At 38.8% G+C, this 25699-nt stretch overlaps 1 protein-coding gene and 1 pseudogene across 2 annotated transcripts in view; one reads left to right on the top strand and one right to left on the bottom strand.

Annotated features, from left to right (window-relative positions):
- The window catches only part of OTOGL (otogelin like), a 144294-nt gene that overhangs the window by 13302 nt on the left and 105293 nt on the right, over nucleotides 1-25699 (top strand). For both annotated transcript variants that reach the window (XM_070407618.1, XM_070407617.1), the window contains exons 7-10: nucleotides 10684-10805; nucleotides 16376-16581; nucleotides 22326-22453; nucleotides 22810-22916. In XM_070407618.1, the coding sequence (XP_070263719.1) occupies nucleotides 10684-10805; nucleotides 16376-16581; nucleotides 22326-22453; nucleotides 22810-22916 (563 nt within the window). The remainder of the gene's footprint in view (nucleotides 1-10683; nucleotides 10806-16375; nucleotides 16582-22325; nucleotides 22454-22809; nucleotides 22917-25699) is intronic.
- Nucleotides 13796-15199, bottom strand: LOC139005217 (splicing factor U2AF 65 kDa subunit pseudogene; annotated as a pseudogene).

Genomic DNA, 25699 nt, shown 5'->3' with positions numbered 1-25699 from the left:
AGGAAACTGCTGAGCGCCCTGTTCAAAAGCTAAACTCTCCATAGCTGTCATTTGTTTGAATCTCCCCCCCCCCCCCGCTCTAATTATATTGGAGTTGCATAAATTCTTTTTGTCTCTTAGGTGAGGCAAATTTAAAAAAGTAGATCCTGAAATTTTTCAAGAACAACAAATCCTAATGATCCAGGAAGGAAATGAGGTCTATTGAAAGTTAACTTATGAGGCATAAAGATTAAAAATTGGAGGTTTCTTTAGATGGGAGAGGTAGTGGAACACCTTCAGCACTCACAGGGCTCCTGTTATCAGTCCCTTGCTGTCCTTTATGCCTTCATCCTGGCCCTGGGTTTATCGCTCAAACACCTTCTGACTCCTTCATTAAAGTGATCTTGTGCAGTGTCTCACCCTTTTGAGGACTAAAGTGTCAACTAGATAATCTATCCTTTGATAATAATACACAATGCTGAACTTGCTTCTAGAGCTAATAGATACTGTTTCTACTTGGCCCTGTTTTGCTTGGTGGAATTTGCTTTCAGATCAACAAATCCATTTGTTTTAAATATCAACTTTCCCCTGATTATAGAAATACTAGAGTCCTGGTGCATGAAAATTCCCTTAGCCCGGCCTGCCCCCTCTCACAGTCTGGGAGCCCTCAGGAGTGGAAGGCGACCCAGTGCTCAGGAGAAGGCGATGTCCCATCACACCTCTGCTGCTGCCATTGCCGGCAGCGCAAGCCTCGGCCAGTCCTGGTTACCTGTGCCTCGGGCTGGCTCTGGGTGGCTGGGGGGGCTGAGGGGACTGGGGGACTTCGGAGGCAGGCGTGCCTGCCGCCCTGGCGGGGCTGAGGGGACTGGACGCCACCATCTTGTGGCTGTGGGTGCTGCCATCTTTGAGTATGAGGCAGTCAATTAGCATATTCCCTCCTTATTGGCTGTGGGCACTGCCATCTTTTAGGGTGGGGCAGCAATTAGCATATTCCCTCCTTATTGGCTCTGGGTGCCGCCATCTTTGTGATGGCTTGAGGGTCAATTAGCATATCCCCTCTTTATTAGATAGGATTTCACTTCATTTGTAGAAAAGTTTAAAAATTCAGAAAAGTCGATGGAAAAAGATGGCGGCGATATAGGCAGACGCGTCCCAGGTCTTGTCCCGGAGCAAACGAGTAAGCAGCTGAAACTAATAACACCCACCCTGAATTGGCAAATTTACTCAGCTGGTGAGACGGCTTGCAGCCTGGAAGGGCAGACCTCCCCTGGAAAGGTTAAAAACCAGGGATCTGGGCAGGAAAGTTTGCCAGACCTGAGCCCAGAGGGTCGGAGGGAGACCGCATGGCAGACAGCCGAGTCTCTTGGGACAGACACAGACCCTGACCGGGGTAAGGAGTTCCGCGGGTTTGCTGGAGCCAGGAGATTTGAGATTTGGATTTTGTGACTGCGGAGAACTGAGACTAAAGGGGGCATCCTGAGGAACTGATCAGACCATGCAGTGCCCATAAGAGAGGAGCGTTTCCCAGACCGCAGATCCAAGCAACAGCAGCCCCCTGAGCACCGCAGCCTCCTGATCACCACAGCCTCCTGATCACCACACCCTCTGTCTGTGGAACAGCAACTGTACGTGAAGCCTCCCCCCACCAGCCAGAAGAGCCAACACAGCTGTGAACAACACCCACCAGAGGAGCTGCTGCCAACTGGAAAGCAGCTGCTACCGCAACCATCTGAGCAGCAACCACAACCCAAGGAGCCCCTGCAACCCAGGGAGCAGCCACTGAACATCTCAACATCTACATATGTCAGCGAGATCAAACATGGGTAGGCAAAGAAACCCCCAAAGGAAAGAAAAGGAGGACTCCCCAGAAAAGCAGCTAAGTGAGACAGAGATATGCAACATGACGGAAAAAGAATTCAGAATAAGGTTCCTAGAGTACATGCACCACATGTTCAAGAAGCAAGAAGAAACAGATGAAAAACTCAACTACTTATGCAAGAAGCTAGAAGAAACAGATGAAAAAATCAACAACTTAAGTAAGTCCCAAGAAGAAATGAAGAGTGACATAGCTTCAATAAAAAACTCCATTGAAAGTATCAACAGTAGACTGGGAGAAGCGGAGGACCAAATTAGTGAATTAGAAGACAAGGAAGCAAAACACACTCAAACTGTACGGCAAATGGAGAAAAAAATTAAAAGACACGAGGAGAGCCTAAGGGAGCTTTGGGACAACATGAAACGAAACAACATACGAATAATAGGGGTGCCAGAACAACAGAAAGATGAACATGGATTAGAAAACCTATTCGAAGAAATAATATCAGAAAACTTTCCTGAGGTGGGGAAGAAAAAAGTCACACAAGCCCAGAGAGTTCCAAACAAGGTGAACCCGAAAAGACCCACACCAAGACACATCATAATTACCATGGCAAATGTTCAGGATAAAGAGAGAATCTTACAGGCTGCAAGAGAGAGACGGAAAGTAACATACAAGGGATCTCCCATTAGATTATCAAATGATTTCTCAACAGAAACACATCAGGCCAGAAAAGAATGGACGGAAATCTACAAAGTGATGCAAAGCAAAGGACTGAATCCAAGAATACTCTATCCAGCAAGGCTATCATTCAAAATTGAAGGGGAAATAAGAAGCTTCACAGACAAAAAAGGGCTAAGGGAGTTTATCACCACCAAGCCAGCCATGCAAGAAATGCTAAAGGGACTGGTGTAAAAAGAAGAAATATCAAGCTCAGAAAGAAAACAGCCACATACACACACACAAAAAAGAAATGGCTACAAACAAATACCTTTCAATAATAACTTTAAATGTAAATGGACTAAATGCTCCAACCAAAAGACATCGAGTGGCTGAATGGATAAAAAAACATGACCCATACATCTGCTGTCTACAAGAGACCCACCTCATTAGAAGGGACTCACACAGACTGAAAGTGAAGGAATGGAAAAATATCTTTCACGCAAATGGAAAGGAAAAGAAAGCTGGGGTAGCAATACTTATATCTGACAAAATACATCTCAAAGTGAAGGCCATAACCAGAGAAAAGGAAGGCCACTTCATAATACTAAAGGGATCAATACAACAAGAAGATATAACCCTGGTAAACATATATGCACCCAATGCAGGAGCACCCACATACATAAGAAAACTTCTGGAAGATATCAGGGGAGAGATCGACAACAATACAATCATAGTAGGGGACTTTAATACACCACTGACATCACTGGATAAATCCGCTAGACAAAAACTCAGCAAAGAAACAGCAATCCTAAATGACTCACTAGATCAGATGGACTTAATTGACATCTTCAGAACACTTCACCCCACAGCTGCGGAATATACATTCCTCTCAGGTGCTCATGGGACATATTCAAAAATAGACCACATATTGGGTCACAAGCAAAGTCTCCACAAATTCAAGAAGATTGAAATCATAAAAAGCTTCTTCGCAGACCACGATGGCATAATGTTAGAAATAAACTACAATAAAAACAACCCAAAATACTCAAACACTTGGAAGCTGAATAGCATGTTATTAAATATTGATTGGGTTACCGATGACATCAAAGAAGAAATTAAAAACATCCTGGACACTAATGACAATGAAAACACAACAATCCAAAACCTCTGGGACACAATGAAAGCAGTCCTGAGAGGAAAGTTTATAGCTCTACAGGCCTATCTCAAAAAACAAGAAAAAATGGTAGTCAATCATCTAACTCTACAACTCAAAGAATTAGAAAGAGAGCAACAAGAAAACCCCAGAGTGAGCAGAAGGAAGGAGATAATAAAGATTAGAGCAGAAATCAATGAAATAGAGACCAAAAAAACAATACAGAAAATCAATGAAACCAAGAGCTGGTTCTTTGAAAGGATAAACAAGATTGACAAACCCCTAGCCAGGCTCACCAAGAAGCAAAGAGAGAGGTCCCAAATAAACCAAATCAGAAATGATAGAGGTGAAATAACAACAGACCCCACAGAAATACAAATGATTGTTAAACAATACTACGAGCAACTCTACTCCAACAAACTGGACAACCTGGAGGAAATGGACAAATTCCTAGAAAAATACAACATTCCAAAACTCAATCAGGAAGAATCTAAAAACCTCAATAGGCCAATAACTATGGAAGAAATTGAAGCAGTCATCAGAAAGCTTCCAGCAAACAAAAGCCCAGGGCCAGACGGCTTCACAGGGGAGTTCTACCAAACATTCAAGGAAGAACTAAAACCTACCCTCCTCAGACTACTACAAAAAATTCAAGAGGAAGGAACGCTTCCAAGCTCATTCTATGAAGCCAGCATCACCCTAATACCAAAACCAGGTAAAGACATCACAATGAAAGAGAATTACAGGCCAATATCCCTCATGAACATAGATGCCAAAATCCTCAACAAAATCTTAGCAAATCGGATCCAGCAGTACATCAGAAAGATCATACACCATGAACAAGTAGGATTCATCCCAGGGATGCAAGGATGGTACAACATCCGTAAATCAATAAATGTGATACATCACATAAACAAATTGAAAGAAAAAAACCACATGGTCATATCAATTGATGCAGAAAAAGCATTCGACAAAATCCAACACCCATTTTTGATAAAAACTCTCAGAAAGGTGGGAATAGAAGGATCATACCTCAACATAATAAAAGCCATATATGACAGGCCCACAGCCAACATCATACTCAATGGACAAAAACTAACACCATTTCCCCTAAGAACAGGAACAAGACAGGGATGCCCACTCTCACCACTCCTGTTCAACATAGTACTGGAAGTATTAGCCATTGCAATTAGGCAAGAAGAAGGAATAAAAGGCATCCAAATTGGAAAAGAGGAAGTAAAACTGTCCTTATTTGCAGATGACATGATATTATACATACAAAACCCTAGAGACTCCATCAAAAAGCTACTAGACTTAATACATGAATTTGGCAATGTAGCAGGATACAAAATTAACCCCAAGAAATCCGAGGCATTTCTATACACCAATAGTGAACTTTCAGAAAGGGAGATCAGAAAAACAATCCCATTTACCATCGCACCAAAAAAATTAAGATACCTAGGAATAAACTTAACTAAAGAGGTTAAAAACCTCTACTCAGAAAACTACAGGACGTTGAAAAAAGAGATAGAGGAAGACATAAACAGATGGAAGAACATACCATGTTCTTGGATTGGTAGAATCAACATCATTAAAATGTCCATACTACCCAAAGCAATCTATACATTCAACGCACTTCCCATTAAAATACCAATGGCCTTCTTCACAGATCTAGAACGAACTCTCCAAAAATTCATCTGGAATAAAAAAAGACCCAGAATAGCTGCAACGATCCTGAGAAAGAACAAAGTAGGTGGGATTTCAATGCCAGATATCAAGCTGTATTACAAAGCCACTGTTCTCAAAACTGCCTGGTACTGGCACAAGAACAGGCGTATAGATCAGTGGAATAGAATAGAGAGTCCAGAAATTAGCCCGAACCAATATGCTCAATTAATTTTTGACAAAGGAGGCATGAACATACAATGGAGCCAAGATAGTCTCTTCAATAAATGGTGTTGGGAAAATTGGACAGACATATGCAAGAAAATGAAACTAGACCACCAACTTACACCATACACAAGAATAAACTCAAAATGGATAAAGGACTTAAATGTACGACAGGAAACCATAAAAATTCTAGAAGAATACAAAGGCAACAAAATCTCAGACATATGCCAAAACAATTTCTTCACTGATACAGCTCCTAGGGCAGTTGAAACTAAAGAGAAACTGAACAAATGGGACTACATCAAAATAAAAAGCTTCTGCACAGCAAAAGAAACCCTCAACAAAACAACAAGAAAACCCACCTCGTGGGAAAACATATTTGCCAACGTCATATCTGATAAGGGCTTAATCTCCAAAATTTATAGGGAACTCATACAACTCAACAAAAAGAAGATAAACAATCCAATCAAAAAATGGGCAAAGGATCTAAATAGACACCTTTCAAAAGAGGACATTCAGAAAGCCAAGAGACATATGAAAACATGCTCAAAGTCACTAATCATCCGAGAGATGCAAATCAAAACAACAATGAGGTACCATCTCACACCTGTCAGAATGGCCATCATCAACAAATCAACAAACGACAAGTGCTGGAGAGGATGTGGAGAAAAAGGAACACTTGTACACTGCTGGTGGGAATGCAGACTGGTGCAGCCACTATGGAAGGCAGTATGGAGGTTCCTCAAAAAATTGGAAATGGAACTCCCATTTGACCCTGTGATCCCACTCCTAGGAATATATCCCAAGAAACCAGAAACACCAATCAGAAAGGATATATGCACCCAGATGTTCATAGCAGCACAATTCACCATAGCTAAGATCTGGAAACAGCCTAAGTGCCCATCAGTAGATGAATGGATTAGAAAACTGTGGTACATCTACACGATGGAATACTATGCTGCTGTTAAAAAGAAGGAACTCCTACCATTTGCAACATCATGGATGGAACTGGAGAGCATTATGCTAAGTGAAACAAGCCAGTCAATGAAGGAAAAATACCACATGATCTCACTCATTCATGGATAATAAAGACCATTACAAACTTTTGAACAATAATAGATACAGAGGCAGAGCTGCCTCAAACTGATTGTCAAACTGCAGTGGGAAGGCCAGAGAGAGTTGGGGGGCAGGAGGGAGGGGAGTAAGAGATCAACCGAAGGACTTGTATGCATGCATATAAGCATAACTAATGGACATAAGACACTGGGGGGTAAGGGAGGGTAGGGGTTTGTCAAGGGGGGGGGAAGGATACTCATGTAATACCCTTTGTAATAGTTTAAGCGAAAAATAAAAAAAAATAATAAAAAAAAAAAAAAAAAAAATTCAGAAAAGTCTGAAAAATAATACTAGAACTATAAGTCAAGAGTTACCTTTGCTAATGGCTTTATATATTTCCTTTTACACTTTTTACTTCTGGGTTTTGTACACATTTATAATATTAAACTCATACTATATATACTTTTCTGTCTTATATTTTCACTGAATATTATATGAAGAACTTTCTTGCATTTCAAATATCCTTGACAAACACTAATTTTATTAGTTATGTTTGTTTCAACTTATAGAATATTCAAATTATTTAACTATGCCCTGTTTTAGAAATGTAGGTTTTAAAAATATTTTCAGTATTTTAAAACATATGTTGATAAACACCTTTATGAACATATTTTTATTCTCCTGATTCTTTTCCCTTTAATTTCAATTTTACTTTTTATGAAAATAATACATGCACACAGTTTAAAAGATTTCAGCAAAGCTTACTAAGCAAAAAATAAAATAAAATAAGATAAGATAAAAATAAAATAAAATAGCCCTGCCTTCCTCCACTCCCAAGCCCCAGCTGAAGTCTGGCTCTTCAAAGGCAATTACTTCAACTTCTTTCGATGTTTTTTTTCTGGCTTTTATTTTACATTTCAAAATATGGTTTTGTTTTGTTTTTTCAAAGATAGGCCTTACTCACTTCTTACTATGGAAAATGAGGAATCATCTCAGGTGCATCACCCTTCCTAACCCTAACACACACACACACTTTCTTTCCTTCCTCCTAATAGAGATATATTACCATTTTTAGTTAAATCACATGTGTGTTTTTTCACTCATTTCCATTTATGTATTATACATATATGGATAATATTCATATAAGTATTGTTTAGAATTGAGCTTGATAGGTTATTATGATTTTACTAGAGGCCCAATGCATGAAATTCATGTGAGGGGCTCGGCCCACACAGCCCCAACCAGCCCTAGCAGCTGCTCACAACCTCGGCTGGCCCTTGCAGCCTGGCTTCATCTGGAAGGTTGTCTGGACAGTCGTTCTGCTGTTCGGTCTAATTAGCATATTAGCTCTTTATTATATAGGATTTTTCTTTGTTGTGCATTTATATAGAGTTATTTATATAGAGTTAACATTCTAATTTTGATTTGATGCATGTGCTATACAGCAATCACTATTTTTCCCCCCTCCAAACTCTCTAGCACTATAAAACTCTTCTCAATATGGTCAGATACTTTAGGAAATCCCTCAGTTTCTCCTTCCACTCCATGATGCATGATGTGTCCATTTCTTAGTTCTTTATTCTCTGCTCCCATTGAGACTGGTTGTCTTGGAGCCCACTGCACACCTAGCACTTGGGATTTCTCTTCACCATCCTCTTGGAGAATTTCATTCTTGTTTGTCCTGTGTTGATTTCTCTGTTTTTTGGGTCCATAAAATGTCTAGTGATCCTAGAACTTTGTTCATACTTGAGAGATAGGCTCTGTAAAGCTCATTGGATGCTCCAAACATGAGAACGGTGCTTATTTGTAGTGTTGATTGAGCAGAAATCTATGTATTCATCCTTGTTTTAATTGACTATATTTTTGAGTTGTTTTCTTGAAAGAAAAGACACTTTGCTAGAAAGTGTGCATGGAAGTAATTATCTTGAAACCTTGATTATAAGTTGGAAATCACTTTCCGAATTTTGAAATGCAATCCATTCTGATTTTTGACATTTTACATATGGCCCTCCTCAACCTCCTGCAGAGATGTTTAGTTATTCTCTTTATCCCTAGGGTTGTGCAATTTTGTGAATATGTAAGTTTTTTTAAAAAAATTATTGGATGGGTACTTCATGGGACCTTTCAAGCTTTAAAAATGACTCAGTATTGGAATAATATTTCTTTTTCTTCCTCTCTTTTAGGATTTTCTTTTTCTCTTTCAGAAATTCTGTGATTCAGATATTAGAGCTCCTGAAATAAGTGATTGATTCCTTAATTTTCATGTTAATTATTCCCTATTTTCCATCTTTTTTTTTGGTTTACATTTTGGGAGATTTATTTCCAACTCTTAGATATTTATCTTCCAATCATTCTATTTCAGTTATAGGTTTCTCTTATGATACTGTCAATATACAATTCTTATTTTTATTCTTTGAATTTCATTTTAACATAATTTTATTCTTTCCTGAAATGATATAACTCACTAACTCACTTTTCCCTCTGAAGATATTAGTTATGAATTTTTGGAAGTTTATTAAAAATTTTTGATTACTTTTATATTTGGTTTATATATTTGTATTTCATATTGCAGGCTTTTACCATGATCCATGAATGTTTATTCACATTTGAGGATTAGGCTCTAAAAGCTGATCAGAAATCTCTAAATATATGGATGGGGACTTGCTTGCATGGTGGGAAATTGAACAGGGAGCCTCTAGTTTCATTAGATATGCCCCAGATATGAGTATCTGTATGTCCTTTTTCCATCTCATTTCTCCAAAAAAAAATTTCTCCAATATCCTGAATGAGGTCAGTGGGTGGATCCCTGGATACTGCCAGCATTTTAGGCCTACCTCTTCAGGCTTTTGCACTTGCTGTTCCTTTGCCTAGAATGGTCTTCTAAATATCCATTTGACTTGCTCTTATGCCTTCTTCATCTTTACTAGAATTTCCTCTTATTAGTGAGGCTTTCATTGGCTACTCAACTTAAAATTAACTCCCAATCTTTGACACACACTCTTTATCCCCATTGTCTGCTTGATGTTTCTCCTTCACGTTGTCTAGCATCATATATATTTTAGTTATATTTTTTGTTAACTGTTTACCTCTAATGAAATAAAAGTTTCATGAGAGCAGGTGTTTTTATCTGTTTTGCTGACTGTTACATCTCTTGAATCTAGAATAGTAACTGGTAGATAATAAAGTTTCGATAAAATTTGCTGATTATTCATTTAATATATATTACATTTATTCAGTATTAAACATTTATCTTATCATTGGTGATTTTCTTATCACTTTTATGCTTAGAAAGTTGTTTTCTGTCTATATAGTTACTTACATTTTCTTTCAATTATGTTATGTTTCCAACATTATACTCTATTTTGTGAACCTTCTGAAATTAATTTTGGAAGAGGTTGTTCTCCTTTCTTCTTTTCTTCCTTGCTTTCTCTTTTCTTTTTACTAATTTATTATTTTTCCCTATCCATTTATTTTTTGAAAAACAATCTCTCTTCCTAAAGTGTCTGGGCGATTTTATTTTTAGTGAGGTTATAGTTACTACTGCAATCTTTACACAAAGCTTTATGTAGAGCTCTATTTGAAGCTCGATTTCATGATTCTCTAACAGGTAAAAAATATGGATATACCAATTAAAAATGGCCTGGCCAGCATGGCTCAATGGTTGAGCTTCAACCTATGAACCAGGAGGTCATGGTTTGATTCCGGGGCAGGGCACAAGCCTGGGCTGCAGGCTTGATCCCCACTAGGGTATGTGCAGGAGGCAGCCGATCAATGATTCTCTCTCATCATTGATGTTTTTTCTTTCTCCCTTCCTCTCTGATATCAATCAATAAAAATATATTTTAAAATTACAAATGTGTTTCTTTGTGGTGCTCTACAGTCTTGTCAGACTATTTTTTCTAATATACACCATGTTAAAAAAAATTCTGAATTATATGAAGTTAACCCTGTTGTCCAATTTCTGAGATGAATATTTGTTTTCTCTTAAAAATCTAAAATGTAGTTATAATTTTGTATAGTGTCATAGGACTAATGATGCCATAGAAATATAGACATATATTGCAGTTTTAGTAATTGAAATGAAGGCTTATATTCCTATCCTTCCTTTTGTTTTTCTCTCTTTAAGGTTCATAATAGCCCTAAGTGCCTTGGTTCAGTGTATTATTGTTACCGATCGATCAGTTTGTTCTTTTCAGACCAACAGGAAATTCGAATTTATGGGCATGAAATAAAAAAGAATGGAATCAGGTAAGATGGAATAAATGATGTAATGAAAATAACACATGGACAAAGAGCACTTCCAAACACCTCACATTGAAAGTGAATTGTGGAGCAGGAAGAGAGAATTTCTTTTCAACAATAACCTTTAAGTTATATCATAGATACCAGAACTTAGGTAGGCTCCAAGGCCAGCCAGGTGGCCAGGAATCTAGCCATTGTAACCTCCCTATTGCTTATGTAGGATACAAATATGTTTACATAGGTGGAGAAAAGATGATCATATCTTTTTCTAAGAGACTCGAGAGATATCTTCATAGTTGAAGTGTTCAATCATTTTTGGCCTCTATCTTTCTTTGTTCTTTTTTTAGTTTTAAAGCAGAAACTTTAAATAAAACCAAATCTCTGCAAGTCCTTTCCAAATTTATGTGAATGAAGTTTGGGTGTCACTTGAGTTTTTCCATTAGTGTTCTGACAAAGATTCAGAGCCAATATGTAAAAGGCCTTCTTGAATAGATCAGAGAGGGGGCCCACTATGGATTTCTGTCTGCCAAAAATAATATCTGAGGGATTTGGGTAAAGAGATATTTACTTATTAAGTTGGTGGAAGGTTTTATACATTTTAAACTAGGAATACTGTGGAATAATCTGCCTTCCAACCTAAATAATTATAGAGATATTTAGTCTTAACTATCTCTTGGCTGAGGTATGCCAGGAAAAGGAAATTACCACATGGAACAATGCTATCCATCCTTCAGAATTCACCAGCAAGTGTTTGAACCAGAGGGATTCTTTCCAGTGCCATGGCCTGGCCAGCTTAGGTGCTGTTTTTCTCAGTTTAGATTCCTTAGAGTCAACAGATGGTACAGAAAGGACTTTGGATGAAGGACCAGGGGAGCCAGGCACCCTATAGTAACCTGTCTCTCTGGGCTTATTTTCTTGATCAGTTGGGTTCTGTACTTCTAATTATCTTATAAAAGAAACAGCCATTTGAATGGGAAGATAACACACTACGTATGTATTTCCTGGAACCAAATTTAAATAGAAATTTAGAATTCCCTATATGGGATTTTGGGTAACATAATTGACACTTTAAAAAATTATGTTTTATAAAGCAGAAATGGCACTCAAGGAGATTTTCAAGAATACTAACCCTTTGTTAAATCAAAGATATAATATTTAAGTTTTAACTCAGAGATGTCGTATGATAGAAAAAGGATGGTTTTCTTATTAACCAACTAACTTGCTTATACTAACGCTGTATCTGGCCTAGGGCCTAACTCATAGCAGGTGTTAGAGAAATGTTTGCCAAAATGAAATCAAATACGTGAGGCTCTGCACATCACGTCTCAGCTCTCTGGACTTCTGTTCTCTCACCTGTGCATATGAATCTGTAAATAATTTTTAGCATTAATCAGTGCATTCATTTTAGTTTACATTGTTAATGTTTCTTGCCGAGGTTGGAGTTTTTCTTAGATTTCTGGGAGATTATCTAATTTTTCCTATTATCCCCCTCACTACTAACATCCTTTTATGTTATAGACATCAGAATGATCACATACATCTTTTATTTTTAAAAACAGTTTATTTAATCAATTTACTATGAAAGAGATAAATGACAAATGACCAAACCAAAAACTTCCTACAACAAAACAACTATACCTCTATAAAATCAATATTCCATTGCTATAAAATATTTTTATAAAACCTGATTCACTTTTTTATATATACCTTTTATAAACTTATAAACTCAATATTATTCATACTGAATTTTACTATGCATTTAATATGAATTCCTCATGTTTATAATTTTAAATATTAACAGATTATGGAAGCAATTAGCTAAAGTCTTTTTATTTATTCTCCAAAGTAAAGTTTTAGTTATTTTCCTATTCTTTTGACTAATTATCTGTAAAAATTTATATGCAGACATCTTTGGGAAAATGGGTAGATATTTTGAATTATTTCTTTGTGGGCTATCCCTTTGTTAATGAGTCTGTCTAGTTTTATAGTTTTTGTATCATGTAGCCATTCTTTTCCTGAAAAGGAACCCAGTAATTAGAAGTTTTGAGAGAAATGTGTAAATATACCTATTAACCTCCTGCCTCACTCACATTATAGTTTATAATTTTCAGTTAGCATGGCTATCATAGTAACAATGATTTTTGCCTTCCATTTCTTGAATTATAGCACCTGCTCTTTTCTGTCATGTATGTGACTAGAAGGGGAATAGTGTTCTTTCAAAAGTATCCTAGGCAACTTACTATGCTTCTAAAATGTCCAGTTGTTTAGTTTTCTTTAGTTCGCATATGTTTCCCACTTCCTTTGTACATTCACATGCTTGTGAAAAGTGAAAAGACTAGACATTGGATCAGGAATTTAAATACTCAATGTGACCCTTATGTAAATAGACCCAATTTTATGCCTTTTAAAAATTATGAATATAAAAACTGTGGTACATCTATACAATGGAATACTATGCTGCTGTAAAAAGGAAGGAATTCTTACCATTTGCAACAGCATGGATGGAACTGGAGAGCAATATGCTAAGTGACATAAGCCAGTCAATGAAAGGAAAATACCACATGATTTCACTCATTTATGGATAATAAGGACCATTATAAACTGATGAACCAAAATAGATACAGAGGTAGAGCAGCCTCCAACAGACTAAGTACAGCCGGAAGGCTGGGGGGAGTTGTGGTGCGGGAGGTGGGTGGGTAAGAGATCAACCGAAGGACTTGTATGCATGCATATAAGCATAACCAATGGACATAAGACACTGGGGGGTAGGGGAGGCCAGGGGATTGTCAAGGGGGGGAAAAAAGGAGACATATGTAATACTCTTTGTAATACTTTAAGCAATAAAACAATTAATTATAAAGAAATAAAATACATGTAAATAGAAAAAAATCAATATAATCTGTACACCCCGCCCCCCTCCCCCCCCCACCCGTAATTGCTGTCATTCGGAGGGGAGTGGCCCCCAGCCAGACGGGCCCCACCCACCCCCACCACCTCTACCCGAAGTCCCGGCGGTGGTAAGAGTCGGGGTCACAGTATTTAGTGACAACCACTCGGTTGGCGAACTTGCGACCTGTCAGGCCCTGCATGGCTTTCTGGCAGTCACACACAGAGGCGAACTCCACGAAGACCTTCCCGCAGCCGGGCACCTCGACGCCGTCCACGGGCCGGGGGATCTCGATGGACTTGACCAGCCCGTGCTTGCTGCACTCGTCCCGCATGTCCTCCACGATCTCCTCGTACTCCTCGTCGTCCAGCAGCTCCTCGGGCAGCACCGTGTTCAGGAGGCACAGGACCTCCGTGGGCTGGCCGCCCATCTGCACCTGGGAGCTCAGCAGGCCCGGCACTTGCAGGGTCACGGGGGTCTGGAGGATGGTGTTCGGCGTGGCATTCTTGGCGCCCACACTCGCCCTCTGCACCTGCAGTGTCCTGTCCCCCAGCTGCATCCCGTTCAGCCCCGCAATGGCCTGATCCGTGACGCCGATGTCCACGTACTCACAGAAGGCATAGCCCTTGGAGAGCCCGGTGGCGCCGTCCTTGACCAGGTGGAAGCCCTTGAGAGGCCCGAACGCTGTGAACAGCTCTTTCACCTGGTCCTCGTGCAGGTGGTTGGGCAAGCCCCCGACGAACAGCTTGTGGGCAGAGTCCGGGACCACGGTGGACACCACGCCAGGCAGGTAGACAGAGGGGTTCTCCGACAGGCCGGGCAGGGGCTGGTACTCGTGGGGCCGGCGGATCTTCAGCGACTGGCCCTGGAAGATGATGCCGTCGAAGGCCATCGCCTGGGTGGTCTCGTCCACGGAGCGGAACTCCAAGAAGGCAAAGCTCTTGTCCTGGTTGATCTGCACGGCCAGGACGGGGTTGCCCGGGGCCTGCGTCAGCCCGCCCAGGCGCATCTGGGCGTTGAAGAAGTCCACCATGGCCTCCTCGGTGAGGCCGAAGGGGATGTTGCCCACGTAGAGGCGCCGGGCCTGCCGGTCAGCTGGCTCCCCACCGCAGGCACCGGCATCGGGGTCACAGCCAGACCGCCCGGGGTGGTGGTGGGGAGGAGGGCGGAGGCTGGAATCTGACCCGCAGCCTGCATGGCCTTGTACTGCATGGGGGGTGACGTGCTCAAAGCCGGGCGGCGGCACGTCCCAGTATTTGCGGACCTTCCTCTTCTTCTCATGGCGCGGGGAACGAATCAATCGACCCCGCTCCTCTTTAGCGCCTCTGGTCAAGGGTTTGCTTCGTCGCCAACGGTCCCGGGATGCGCTCCGCTGGTCCCGGTTGCACCTGTCGCAGCTCCGGCTGCGGCGCTTGCGGGAGCGGCTGTGGCTGCGCTTGCGGCGCCGGTTCTCCTTGTCTCGCTCTTGCTTATTCTCGATGAGCTGCCGCTCGAACTCGTGGAAGTCCGACATGCTGAGGCTGCGGCGTAAGGGCCCTGTGCAGCTCTCACCTCGCCTTGCCGCCTGCCCGCTCTAGCCGCTCGCTCCAGGCAGGTCCAGGGGTTCCCAAAGGTGAAGAATGAAGGACATGGAGACAGCGTCAGTTGATCAGCATAGAGAGGTTCTCTTGTCGCGTTCTCTCGCCAGAATCTCCAGACAAGTTCTGTCTTTATTCTCGTGTTACATCTGTACTTATACCAGTTGATTTTAATCCTATTTATTCTAATCCAAAGGTTAGGGCGTTTCTTATCTCCATTCCAAGGTTACTCTATTGTTCTATTAAGCTACAAGGAAGTAACTGGAGATTATCCTAAATAAAGATTATGTAGTTTAAGCGTGATTATTCGTAGTTAAGGTGATTAACTACCCGCCTGGCACTTTAGTTAAGGGGATTTACTGTACTGATTTATTCCCTTCCTTAGTCCTAAACTACCTTTTTTGGATAGGTGGCCTTGGTTAAAACACATAGTGCTAAGAAGGGGAGCAAACATATTAAGAACAGTATGCCATATAGGCCAGGTCCCTTGAAACATAAGCTGTGCAGATGTTTCTTCTCTGTGTCAAGCAGCAAGGGTGGACCGGCTTCCGGCAAATTCCCCCATTTTTAGTTTTTAAATGACAGCACGTGTAAATCAGCAGCCACCTCTCAGATTAGGTTGTTTAAGACTCGGAGGAAGACTTGTTTGTGACTTTGCCAACAGGTCAGTCTGAGGCTTAACCCTATATCTGCTCCCCACATGTTTGTACTTCAAAATTTTGAGCAACACTTTTTAAAAAATCTTTAACAATCTAGATAAAAAATACATTAAGCTCATTATTCAAAGTAGACATAGTTATTTTCCAGATTATAAAAATCAGTGATATTTAGCAGAAGTGTGTTTTCGGTTGGTTGAAAGAATCATCCAATTATATAAAATCTAAATCATCATGGAGAAACGGATATAATTTTTGTTGTCTTTTTATTTCAATATTGAATTTTTCAAAACACAAGATTTTCTACAGGATGGTTGCTTGGTAAATCTAACTGCATAGTTTATTCAATAATTTTGAATAATAACTATGTTTTACTTAATTGTCTGTTACCATGAAAAGAATGATCTATAATTGATTCTTCATTATAATTAAATTGCCTTTGTTCCATTTTTCAAGTTTAACATTGCCTCAGACAATTGGACAGGTTTCTGTTGAGAAACTAGCTGACTACATTCTGGTGAAAACAACCTTTGGTTTTTCATTGGCTTGGGATGGAATATCTGGAATTTACCTCAAAATATCTGAGGAGCTTAAAGGGAAATCATGTGGCCTATGTGGAAACTACAATGGCATTCAATCTGATGATTTCATCATTCAACAAGGTAAGGGGAGCACAATAAATGTGTGGATACTTCTGAGGTCTTTCTCCTTCACCAGTCAAGCTGTTTGTACCCAGAAGGGTACAACTTGTCCTAGGTGGGGTAAAATTAGTAGCTATAACTTGTCTGTTTTAGAAATTTTAAGTGCAGTTTGAATGGAAAAAAAATATTTGTGTCATGCTTGAAAACCATTATTTATTTTATATTTGCAAAATTAAGATACAGGACTTACTCATGTAACAAATATTAATTGAGCATGTACTTCATGTCAGGCACTGTTGTAAGAGCTTGGAATGCATCAGTGAATAAAACAAAGACTCCTTCCTTTTTGGGGCTTACATTTTAGTGACTCAAATCCATTGGAGAAAAATTATTCACTTTTGGACAAAAGCTATTTTGCATCCAGTCTTGGTAGGAATAAAACAAATGACTGCCAAATAATAGTTTTGCAAAGATATTTAAATGTGAACAGTGTTGTAAAAGTTGAATAACTTGAAACTTTTTTTACGAATAATGATGTCTCTATCATCATTTATCTATTCAAAGTCATGAAACTAATCTCTGTAAACTATTAAAAATGTGTTCTCTTTGGTTACTAGTGTGTACTGGCAATGAAATAAGAGAGTCACAGGACACAATAATGATTTAGGTTCACATGGAGAGGTGTAAAAAAAAAAAAAGAGTACTGTTCTTAGTACCAGTAGACATGGTTGTGAATCTTGTTTCTAGTCTTAAAAGCTTTGTTGTTTGGGGCAACTCATTTAATCTCTCTGATGCTGTTTATTCAGCTGAAAAATAGGAATATGGTAAGTCTGAACCTTAATAGTTATCAGGAACAATAAAAACATATCTTGATATTATTTACAATAACAGTTAATATAAGCACATAACTATGTTATTCTCAACCCTTACAAGATTCTGTAAGATGGGTGGTATTTCCTTAATTTTTTAATGACACAAGGTGGTCTGCCCAATGTAACACAGCTTGTAAAATGCTGCTGTCAAGGTTGGATTACAGATCTGAATATCTCCCAATCCTATGCTTAGGTAAATGTGTGAAAAATGGACTTTAAATCTGTAAAGTACTATATAATACTTTTAAAAAATATGTTTTTATCAATTTTAGAGAGAGAGGAAGGGAGAGGGGGAGAGAGATAGAAATATCGATGAGAGAGAAACATCAACATTAATTGGCTGCCTCCTGCATGTCCCCTACTGGGGATTGAGCCCACAACCCAGACATGTGTCCTGACTGGGAATCAAACCTGTGACCTCCTGTTGCATGGGTTGATGCTCAAATGAGCAACACTGGCTGAGCTACAATACTTGTTTAATATTATAAAATTAATAGAGAAGTGTTGCCCACATGTCGTGTTTTAAGGCACAGTGAAAATCCTACTTAGAGTCTGTGTTCTGGACTCAGACTGTGAGATTCAAATCCTGCTTTGCCATTTATTAAATTTTCTAAGTTTAATGATGTAGTGATAGTATATACTTCACAGAGTTGCAAGGATTAAAAGACAACCCATGCAAAACATTTAGTACAGAGTGTAGCACATAGTTAATGCTCAATACACTTTAATTTATAATTGCTTCCACATGGTCTCAATAAACCTATAATGAAGCTGAAGTAAAAATGTTCCATTAAAGACATTTAAGAGGACCTTGTTAAATGCACATATTTACCCAAGATGCATAGTGCATCGTCAGGATTAGGTCACTAGTAGCTGGTGTAAAGAGCAGGGCTTCAAGGAGCCAATTTCCTCATATGTACAATGGAGATAATAATAATGACCCTGAGACCTTCCAGCCTGTGAGGATGAAATGAGAAAATGTAACTGAAAATGTTCAAATTCTGTGAGCACAATACAAGTAAACTTACAGTATTGAGATCCCCATGAAATGGTGTTTTGCATCTAATTGGAGATTTAGATTGAATCTTGAGAGTAGGGATTTAGACTCAAGCAGAATCAATCAAATGGTGATTATTAATTTATTTTTCTTCTATATGAAGCGTCACACACAAAATAATAACAGTCAATTCAGTTCTCTGTATTAGAGTTAGAAAAGACTGCTGTGGGTGGTTCTCCTAGGTCAGCGGTTCTCAACCTGTGGGTCGAGACCCCTTTGGCGGTCGAACAACCCTTTCATAGGGGTCGCCTAAGACCAGCCTGCATATCAGATATTTACATTACGATTCATAACAGTAGCAACATTACAGTTATGAAGTAGCAACAAAAATAATTTTATGATTGGGTCACAACATGAGGAACTGTATTTAAAGGGCCAGAAGGTTGAGAACCACTGTCCTAGGTAATCCGGGGAACATTGTATGGAAGTCTGGACAGAAAACAGCATGTGTTCTTATTAGGATTTGAGTTAAAAGTCAGACAGACTTTGATAACCTGGAATATAAAGTGGTTGCTCACAGGAAGATAACTGGGCAGCAAAGGGGTGTTAATAGATTATAAGTGGAAGAAGACTGTCAGGAGGCAATTGGACTGAATTACAGAGGCCTGGCAGAAGGCAAGAAAGACCCCAGAGAATATGTGGGAAGAGCCTAAAGAGAGAGTTCAGCTTTTTCACAATTTTGTTGGTGCACAGTATAAAGCAGAGTAATTAAGAAACTAACTTACAATAATTTATAGGGATGTGACAAGAACCTGACCTCCACTTTTCTTCCATGTGCTAGTAATGCAAGAAATTTTCTACAGATGAGCTGTGTTATCTTTAGCTTTAAGATCCTAAAGCTAAAATAACTCAGCCTGTACGTGAAAGTCAGTTGTACTTTCCTGATTAGAGAACTCTTTAGAATCAGTGAGTTTAACTGAATGCACAAATTATTAAAAGTGATTAAAATTGTATTTCTTTCTGCATTCCTACTTATTCTTATTCCTACTTATGACTTCACAAAGAAATGAGGCTTTTCAAAATTTCTGTGAATATAGAAAGATTTTAATTTGTTGCTAGTTGAGCTTCTGCTCCATAATTCATGTCTGTAGCTAGCTACACATTAAAATAGAGACCCTGGTTTACCCTTCACTTTCTCAACATAATTAATATGCCTCACTTGCATTCTTAGAAATGTCACAATATGGACAATATTATTCTATTTGTAACACCTTCTATATAGAACATTTAAATTTTAAGATCACCTATATAACCAACTCATAATAACCAACTCTTGTGACTCTTTTTTTTTTTTTAAATATATTTTATTCGCCAAAACCGGTTTGGCTCGGATAGAGCGTCGGCCTTCGGACTGAAGGGTCCCGGGTTCGATTCCGGTCAAGGGCATGTACCTGGGTTTCGGGCACTTCCCCAGTGGGAGATGTGCGGGAGGCAGCTGATCGATGTTTCTCTCTCATCGATGTTTCTAGCTCTCTGTCTCTCTCCCTTCTATTGATTTTTTACAGAGAGGAAGGGAGAGAGACAGAGAGCTAGAAACATCGATGAGAGAGAAACATCGATCAGCTGCCTCCCGCACATCTCCCACTGGGGAAGTGCCCGCAACCCAGGTACATGCCCTTGACCGGAATCGAACCCGGGACCCTTCAGTCCACAGACCGATGCTCTATCCACTGAGCCAAACCGGTTTCGGCGTGACTCTTTTATTAACACAATATAGTAAAAATAGGTAAATATGTGTTTGAAAAGCTAGAATTAAAGTGAACTTTAAGGAATTTCCCTGGTTATTTAGTTACATTAAAATTTATACATAAATATTAAAATAGGTGAGGCTTTAGAAAATGTTTTTAGTGTTTCAGACTTTTAAAAAAGATGTTTTAAAATGAAATGTGACTATAAATTTTCTTTAAGAGTACATTTGTTTTTCCTTTTTTAAAATCAGTATATTAGACTAGGCCCATGCTCAGTTCAATGTGTAACATTTCCATCAATATCAGAGATAATGAAGTAGGCCAAACTGGAAAGCTCTAGAATTCTAATAATCTTTTAAATAAATATTACAAACTCCCTTGTATTTATTCATTCACTTATTTAGCAAATGTGTTTGAGCACCTACTATATACCAACCACTAACCTAGAGATACAGCAGAAGGACAGCTTGGGGAAGCTCTCTCCCTTCCCATAGTAGGTATTACAGTGACAGATAAGATACATAAAGAGAAAAATGAAAATATAATTTTTGTGAAAAATAGCAGCCATGAAAAAAAAATGAGGAAAGAAAGGAGGTTAAGAGTCATAAAACAATATGTGTTTGGTGGTAGTTCAGGTCATGTGACAGAGAATGCTCCTGAAGAGGTCATATTGAATAGTATCTCATATAACCAACTTTTGTGACTCTTTTATTAACACAATGTAGTAAAAATAGCTCCAAGACCAAATAAGGGAGTGAGCAGGGGTAAGAGTGATTCTGAAGGAGGAGGAACAAGAGCAAGGCAAGTGCAAGAGGCAGTTGGGGATGAGTTTGAGTGAAGACTGGAGTAGATTGAGCAAGAATAGGAGAAGATATCGGAGGGACTGGGCCAGGGTGGGGTGAGGTAAGTGGAGGAGTTTGGAAGTTGAAGGCATAGAGGGGCAAAAAAATCTTCGAGGCCAAAGTACAGTTTGGGATTTTACAGTCAAAAAGAGAAGCATTTTTATAGGTGAACTCCCACAATCTTCCCAACAACTGATAGTAGCACATGGACATCACCTTCCTATCTTGAAGATACCAGAGAGAGAGAGAGTTGTCAAACATTTGGCTTGAGAGTTTTGATTCTACTGATGTGGTAGCTATTCTTCAAAGGTAGGTGTGTGGCTGTGTAAATTTACATGGCAGAGAACCTAAAGCTCAAATCTAAGGGTAATGGTCTTAGATGGAACTTCGAGATGTCATCTTGTTCGGTTCTGCTAGGTCCTTGAGATTTGAGCTTCAGCCTTCGTCTGAATGTGGGGCAGGATTAATTTTCATTAATTGTCAAACTTGTTCTCAGGCCAGGTGCTGAGGCAATTTAAACTTGATCTGGAGCGGAGAGGCCAGAGTGCTGTCTGTTTCTGTGTACACATTAGCGCCGGAATCTTGCCTCTGAAATGCTGAGATAGTGTCAGGATTCTTAACAATCTGTCCTGAACACGTTTAGAAACACTTACCACATTCCACTGAAATTAGTTCACTCCTTATTCTTCTGTTCACCAGGTGTCTTTTTCAGTGTTTTACTGTATGTATGTCCTCTGAAATGTCAAGGGCTCAACACAATTTTTTTTTATTGTTGTTTGTCCCCAAAATAGAACTACAATTTTAGTAAGTTTCTGACTCACGTTAACTATAAGAGGGCTTTCTGAAGATTTTCATACCAAACTTTTACTTACGCTTCTTAGTTTTATGCATATTTTCTCCTCTCTATAGCACAAACGAGAGGCTAGTTAGTGCTTTACTGAAGTGCATATTGTGTCACTCACTCTCAGTGAAGTTTTTCCTCTCCAATGATATTAATTTTTATTTAGTATTAACACTTTGTTCAATTTATTTTTATCATGCTAAAGGGATGTTACAGGGTGGGCAAAAGGAGGTTTACAGTTGTGAGTATGCTAAACACAGAGTTTGTTCTTGTATGATTATTGTATTGTTTTCCATCAGGACAACTGTAAGCCTGCTTTTTCCAACCCCTGTAATAGTCTCATATCTCTGGTAATTATAAAGTTATTGAATTTAACTTTTTGACCAGGAGTTCATGTTAATGAACTGTGTGCTTGTGGAAAGTGATCCTATTACACATATTTGTGTGTGTGTTTGTGTGAAACAGAGGACTATACAGAAGACATTGCTATGTTTGCAAATAGTTGGTTGGTGCAAACTCCAGATGACATCAAATGTGTACCCACACCCTCAGATTTTCCAAATCCATGTTCCAGTGGAATGCCAGCATTTGAGGTAAATTTGGTATGAAAACTATGGGCATGTTGAATTAACAACCATATATTGTATTTGTATATTTAACATTAAGCATTTTTAATGCAAACATTATATTCTGAAACACTATTAAATTTAGGAAATGTAACTGCAATAGAAATAACTTTACAATTATTTCAGAAATAATGAATGTGATGTTTTGTAAAAGTAGCACTCATTACAACATGTAATTATAAAATATTGGTTAACATTTACAAGCAGAAATTACCTTCTGTTTCCTAGTAAGAACAGAATCTTGCAATTAGATCAGTAGGAAAAAACGAGAGTACATGCATACCATTATATATGTCCTGGTGACCTCCATCTTTTTCGCACAGGCGATCTTCTTCAAGTGTCAGATACTGTTGCAGTTTCCTTTTTTGAGCTGCCATGAATATATTGACCCATATTTATACATTGCCAGCTGTGTTAACGATCTTTGCAAGTAAGTGAAATGATCAGTATTTGCAATAAAATTTTCTTTATCCCAAAAGAAGAGCAAAAACCACTTTTATAACTTAGCCATCTCACCAATTCACAGAATATAATGGAAAATGTAAAGCATAAACTATACTAACAGCTTTTAAAAGATCACTGGATAACAGGTACAGTCTGTTCTATATAAGCAGCATGAACAGGATACAGCAATTCTTAAGTATTTTTTATGCCACTGACCCATGCTGGGCATCAAGAAATGTCTGTATACTCTTTTTCAAAGTAATGTTTAAATGCACAACATAAGTTTACAATGGAAACTATATTAAAACAGAGTTATCAATATAGTAAGCGAGATGATTTTTTGATACCAGGACTTTTCTACGTGCATTTCAGGTCTAATAACTACTGTAATTTGATCTGGTGATGAGTGTAAATAATATTTTGAGATAGCTGCAACAATTGTCATGAGAAGTTAAAACATGAAAAAAATGACATATGAGATATTTCGGTGAAAAAGTCTAAGATACTGCTAAGAACATTGTGATATGTGTCCTAAATGTATAATTGAAGGAAATGCTAAATTTCATTTGGAAATTAGTGAAAATAAACATGTAATATTTTTCCCAACCAAGGTCATAGACTCCCGCATTCTCTCCCAGGTTAAGGACACCAAGACTGGGTGGTTTCTAGGGAACAAACTCAATAAGACTTCAAAAATATCTAAAAAAATTTTAATAAATCTGCATTTTTTTTTAAATTTAAGAAATGTAAACGATATGTAGGAACTTTGTTTTAAAAGACCAGTCTAATTTTTGGTTGCGTAAAACTACTTAAATGGCATCTTGGATGGCTTGTTAAGAGGTTTAAGTTAATTACAGGTAAGAAAAAAGAGGGAAGGTGAGGTGGTATAAAATTGCCTTATTTATAATTAATCTGCTTAGAAATATGACCACACCTCAAAGCAAGGGCTGCTGAGAAATGCTCTCTTTGGCTGGACACCCATATGCCCAGCAAAAACTTAGAGGGTCTAATACTGAGGAGAAGAAAGGGAACTGGGGACGAAAAAGAGTCCCTGCCGCACTCACTTCGTCTGAAATTTCATCACTGAGACATTAACGTGATATTTTGGTAGACTTAGGCTTTGGATTTTGAAACAAAATCGCTTTCTCCAGGGTAAATAAAAATAGAAGGATGGAGAAACATCTTTTCCTGGCTGAAATTGTCTGATACACCTGAGGTGGAGAGGCCAGGTTTGGGGGCACAGCAGACATCGACTACCAATAGAAGGGCATTATAAATGAAGTCAGTGGTCATTGGTGGAATGAAAGCCCAGTTAGCCTTTCACTCCGCTCAGTATGCCACCTAGGACCAGGCCCGCCTACATTCTCTCTCCCCTAAAGGAGATGCTCTTCATTTGCTATGCAGTAGAGGACCGCATCACCAGGACCCTATAGCATGAGAGCAGCATTGTCAGTCTGCTGAACCCAAATTAATTTCCTGTCTGAATTAATATGATAGCATATTAAACTTGATCCAACACACATCTGGTCTGCGCTGAGCATTGTGCCACACCTTGGAGAAACAGAGACAATTTAGACAATTTAGACAGAGACCCTGCCCTGGGAACTCAGATTCTAGGAGGGCAGAGAAACAGGGCTCCAGCTACGACACACGTTCTGAAGGCAAGCACTGCGATGTGGAGGAGAGATTGCTCCACAGAGGAGATAACATCTCCGTTGAAATTTGAAGAATGATACAATTCCAGTCCTTGAATGGAAGCCCTGTTGCTACTTCTAAGAATGATAAACTTACCAGCAAGGAAATGATTGTAGACCTGCCACAACAAAGTCAATTGATTTAAAGACAACTGCTCCTTAATGCTCATTTTCCTACTAAACGTTACATCCCAAAATAGAACAAAACCCCTCATTTTTCCTCAGTAAATTGAGATAATAATTTCTTTCCTGCCTGACTGTCGTGAGTTTTCGTGTGGTACCATGTGTAGCATGCCTAGCCTGGATCCTAGAGTAATGCAGACACCATAAATGGTAGCTATTTTAATAATAGTTGCATGGGTTGGAAAACCAATATTGAGTTATCTTGTTAAATTTCAAAGCCTCTGTTAATTATAGGAAACCATGCACATATTTTAAGGGAAATCATAAACTTCATGTCTTTCTGACAATTGAATCATTTCAGCTTACCCTGTTTTTCAGAGAATATTCTAGTCTGGAGGTTTAGAATATTTTCTCAGTTTCCGGAGTTTATGCTCAGTCCTTTTTTCCTTTCAAAGCTCAGTTAATTGGACCAGATAAGCTGCATGACTCCAATTACAGTAGCTCAGGATAAGCGCAATTTGAGATGGGTGGCTTCTACAATAGAGATACTGAAAAGGCTAAGGTTCACAAAGTACAACATTCTTAAGGTCATTATCTTGTAAGATAGTTAGCCATTCAATTTTGAGTTTGAATTGGGTTGAAAAACAAGGCCACTGTCTTACTATAAACCCCGCTCATTTTATAGGTACCTTGTGGATCTGCTTTGGGAATTGGCTGACCTCTTCTATTTGTTTGGGGGAGTTTCTAGAGTGATTATAAAAAATAATTAGAGTTTATTTACTCTTGGAAATATTATAAAAGAAACTAGCTTTAGGAATTTAAACTTGAAAGAATGAAAAATATTTAAAATCTTAGTTAAATGCTTTTTATTCAATATTTCAAAACTGCTGCAGGTTATTAGTATTGGTTTTATTCCTCCATGTAGACTATCAAGATCATGGTGTCTTTGAAA

The sequence above is a fragment of the Myotis yumanensis genome, unplaced genomic scaffold (genome assembly GCF_028538775.1).
Source record: "Myotis yumanensis isolate MYYU_CA2020_CCGP unplaced genomic scaffold, mMyoYum1.0.hap1 SCAF_3, whole genome shotgun sequence".
NCBI lineage: Eukaryota > Metazoa > Chordata > Mammalia > Chiroptera > Vespertilionidae > Myotis > Myotis yumanensis.
Note: the sequence above shows the minus strand (reverse complement) of the source record. Positions and strands in the feature narration are given on the sequence as shown.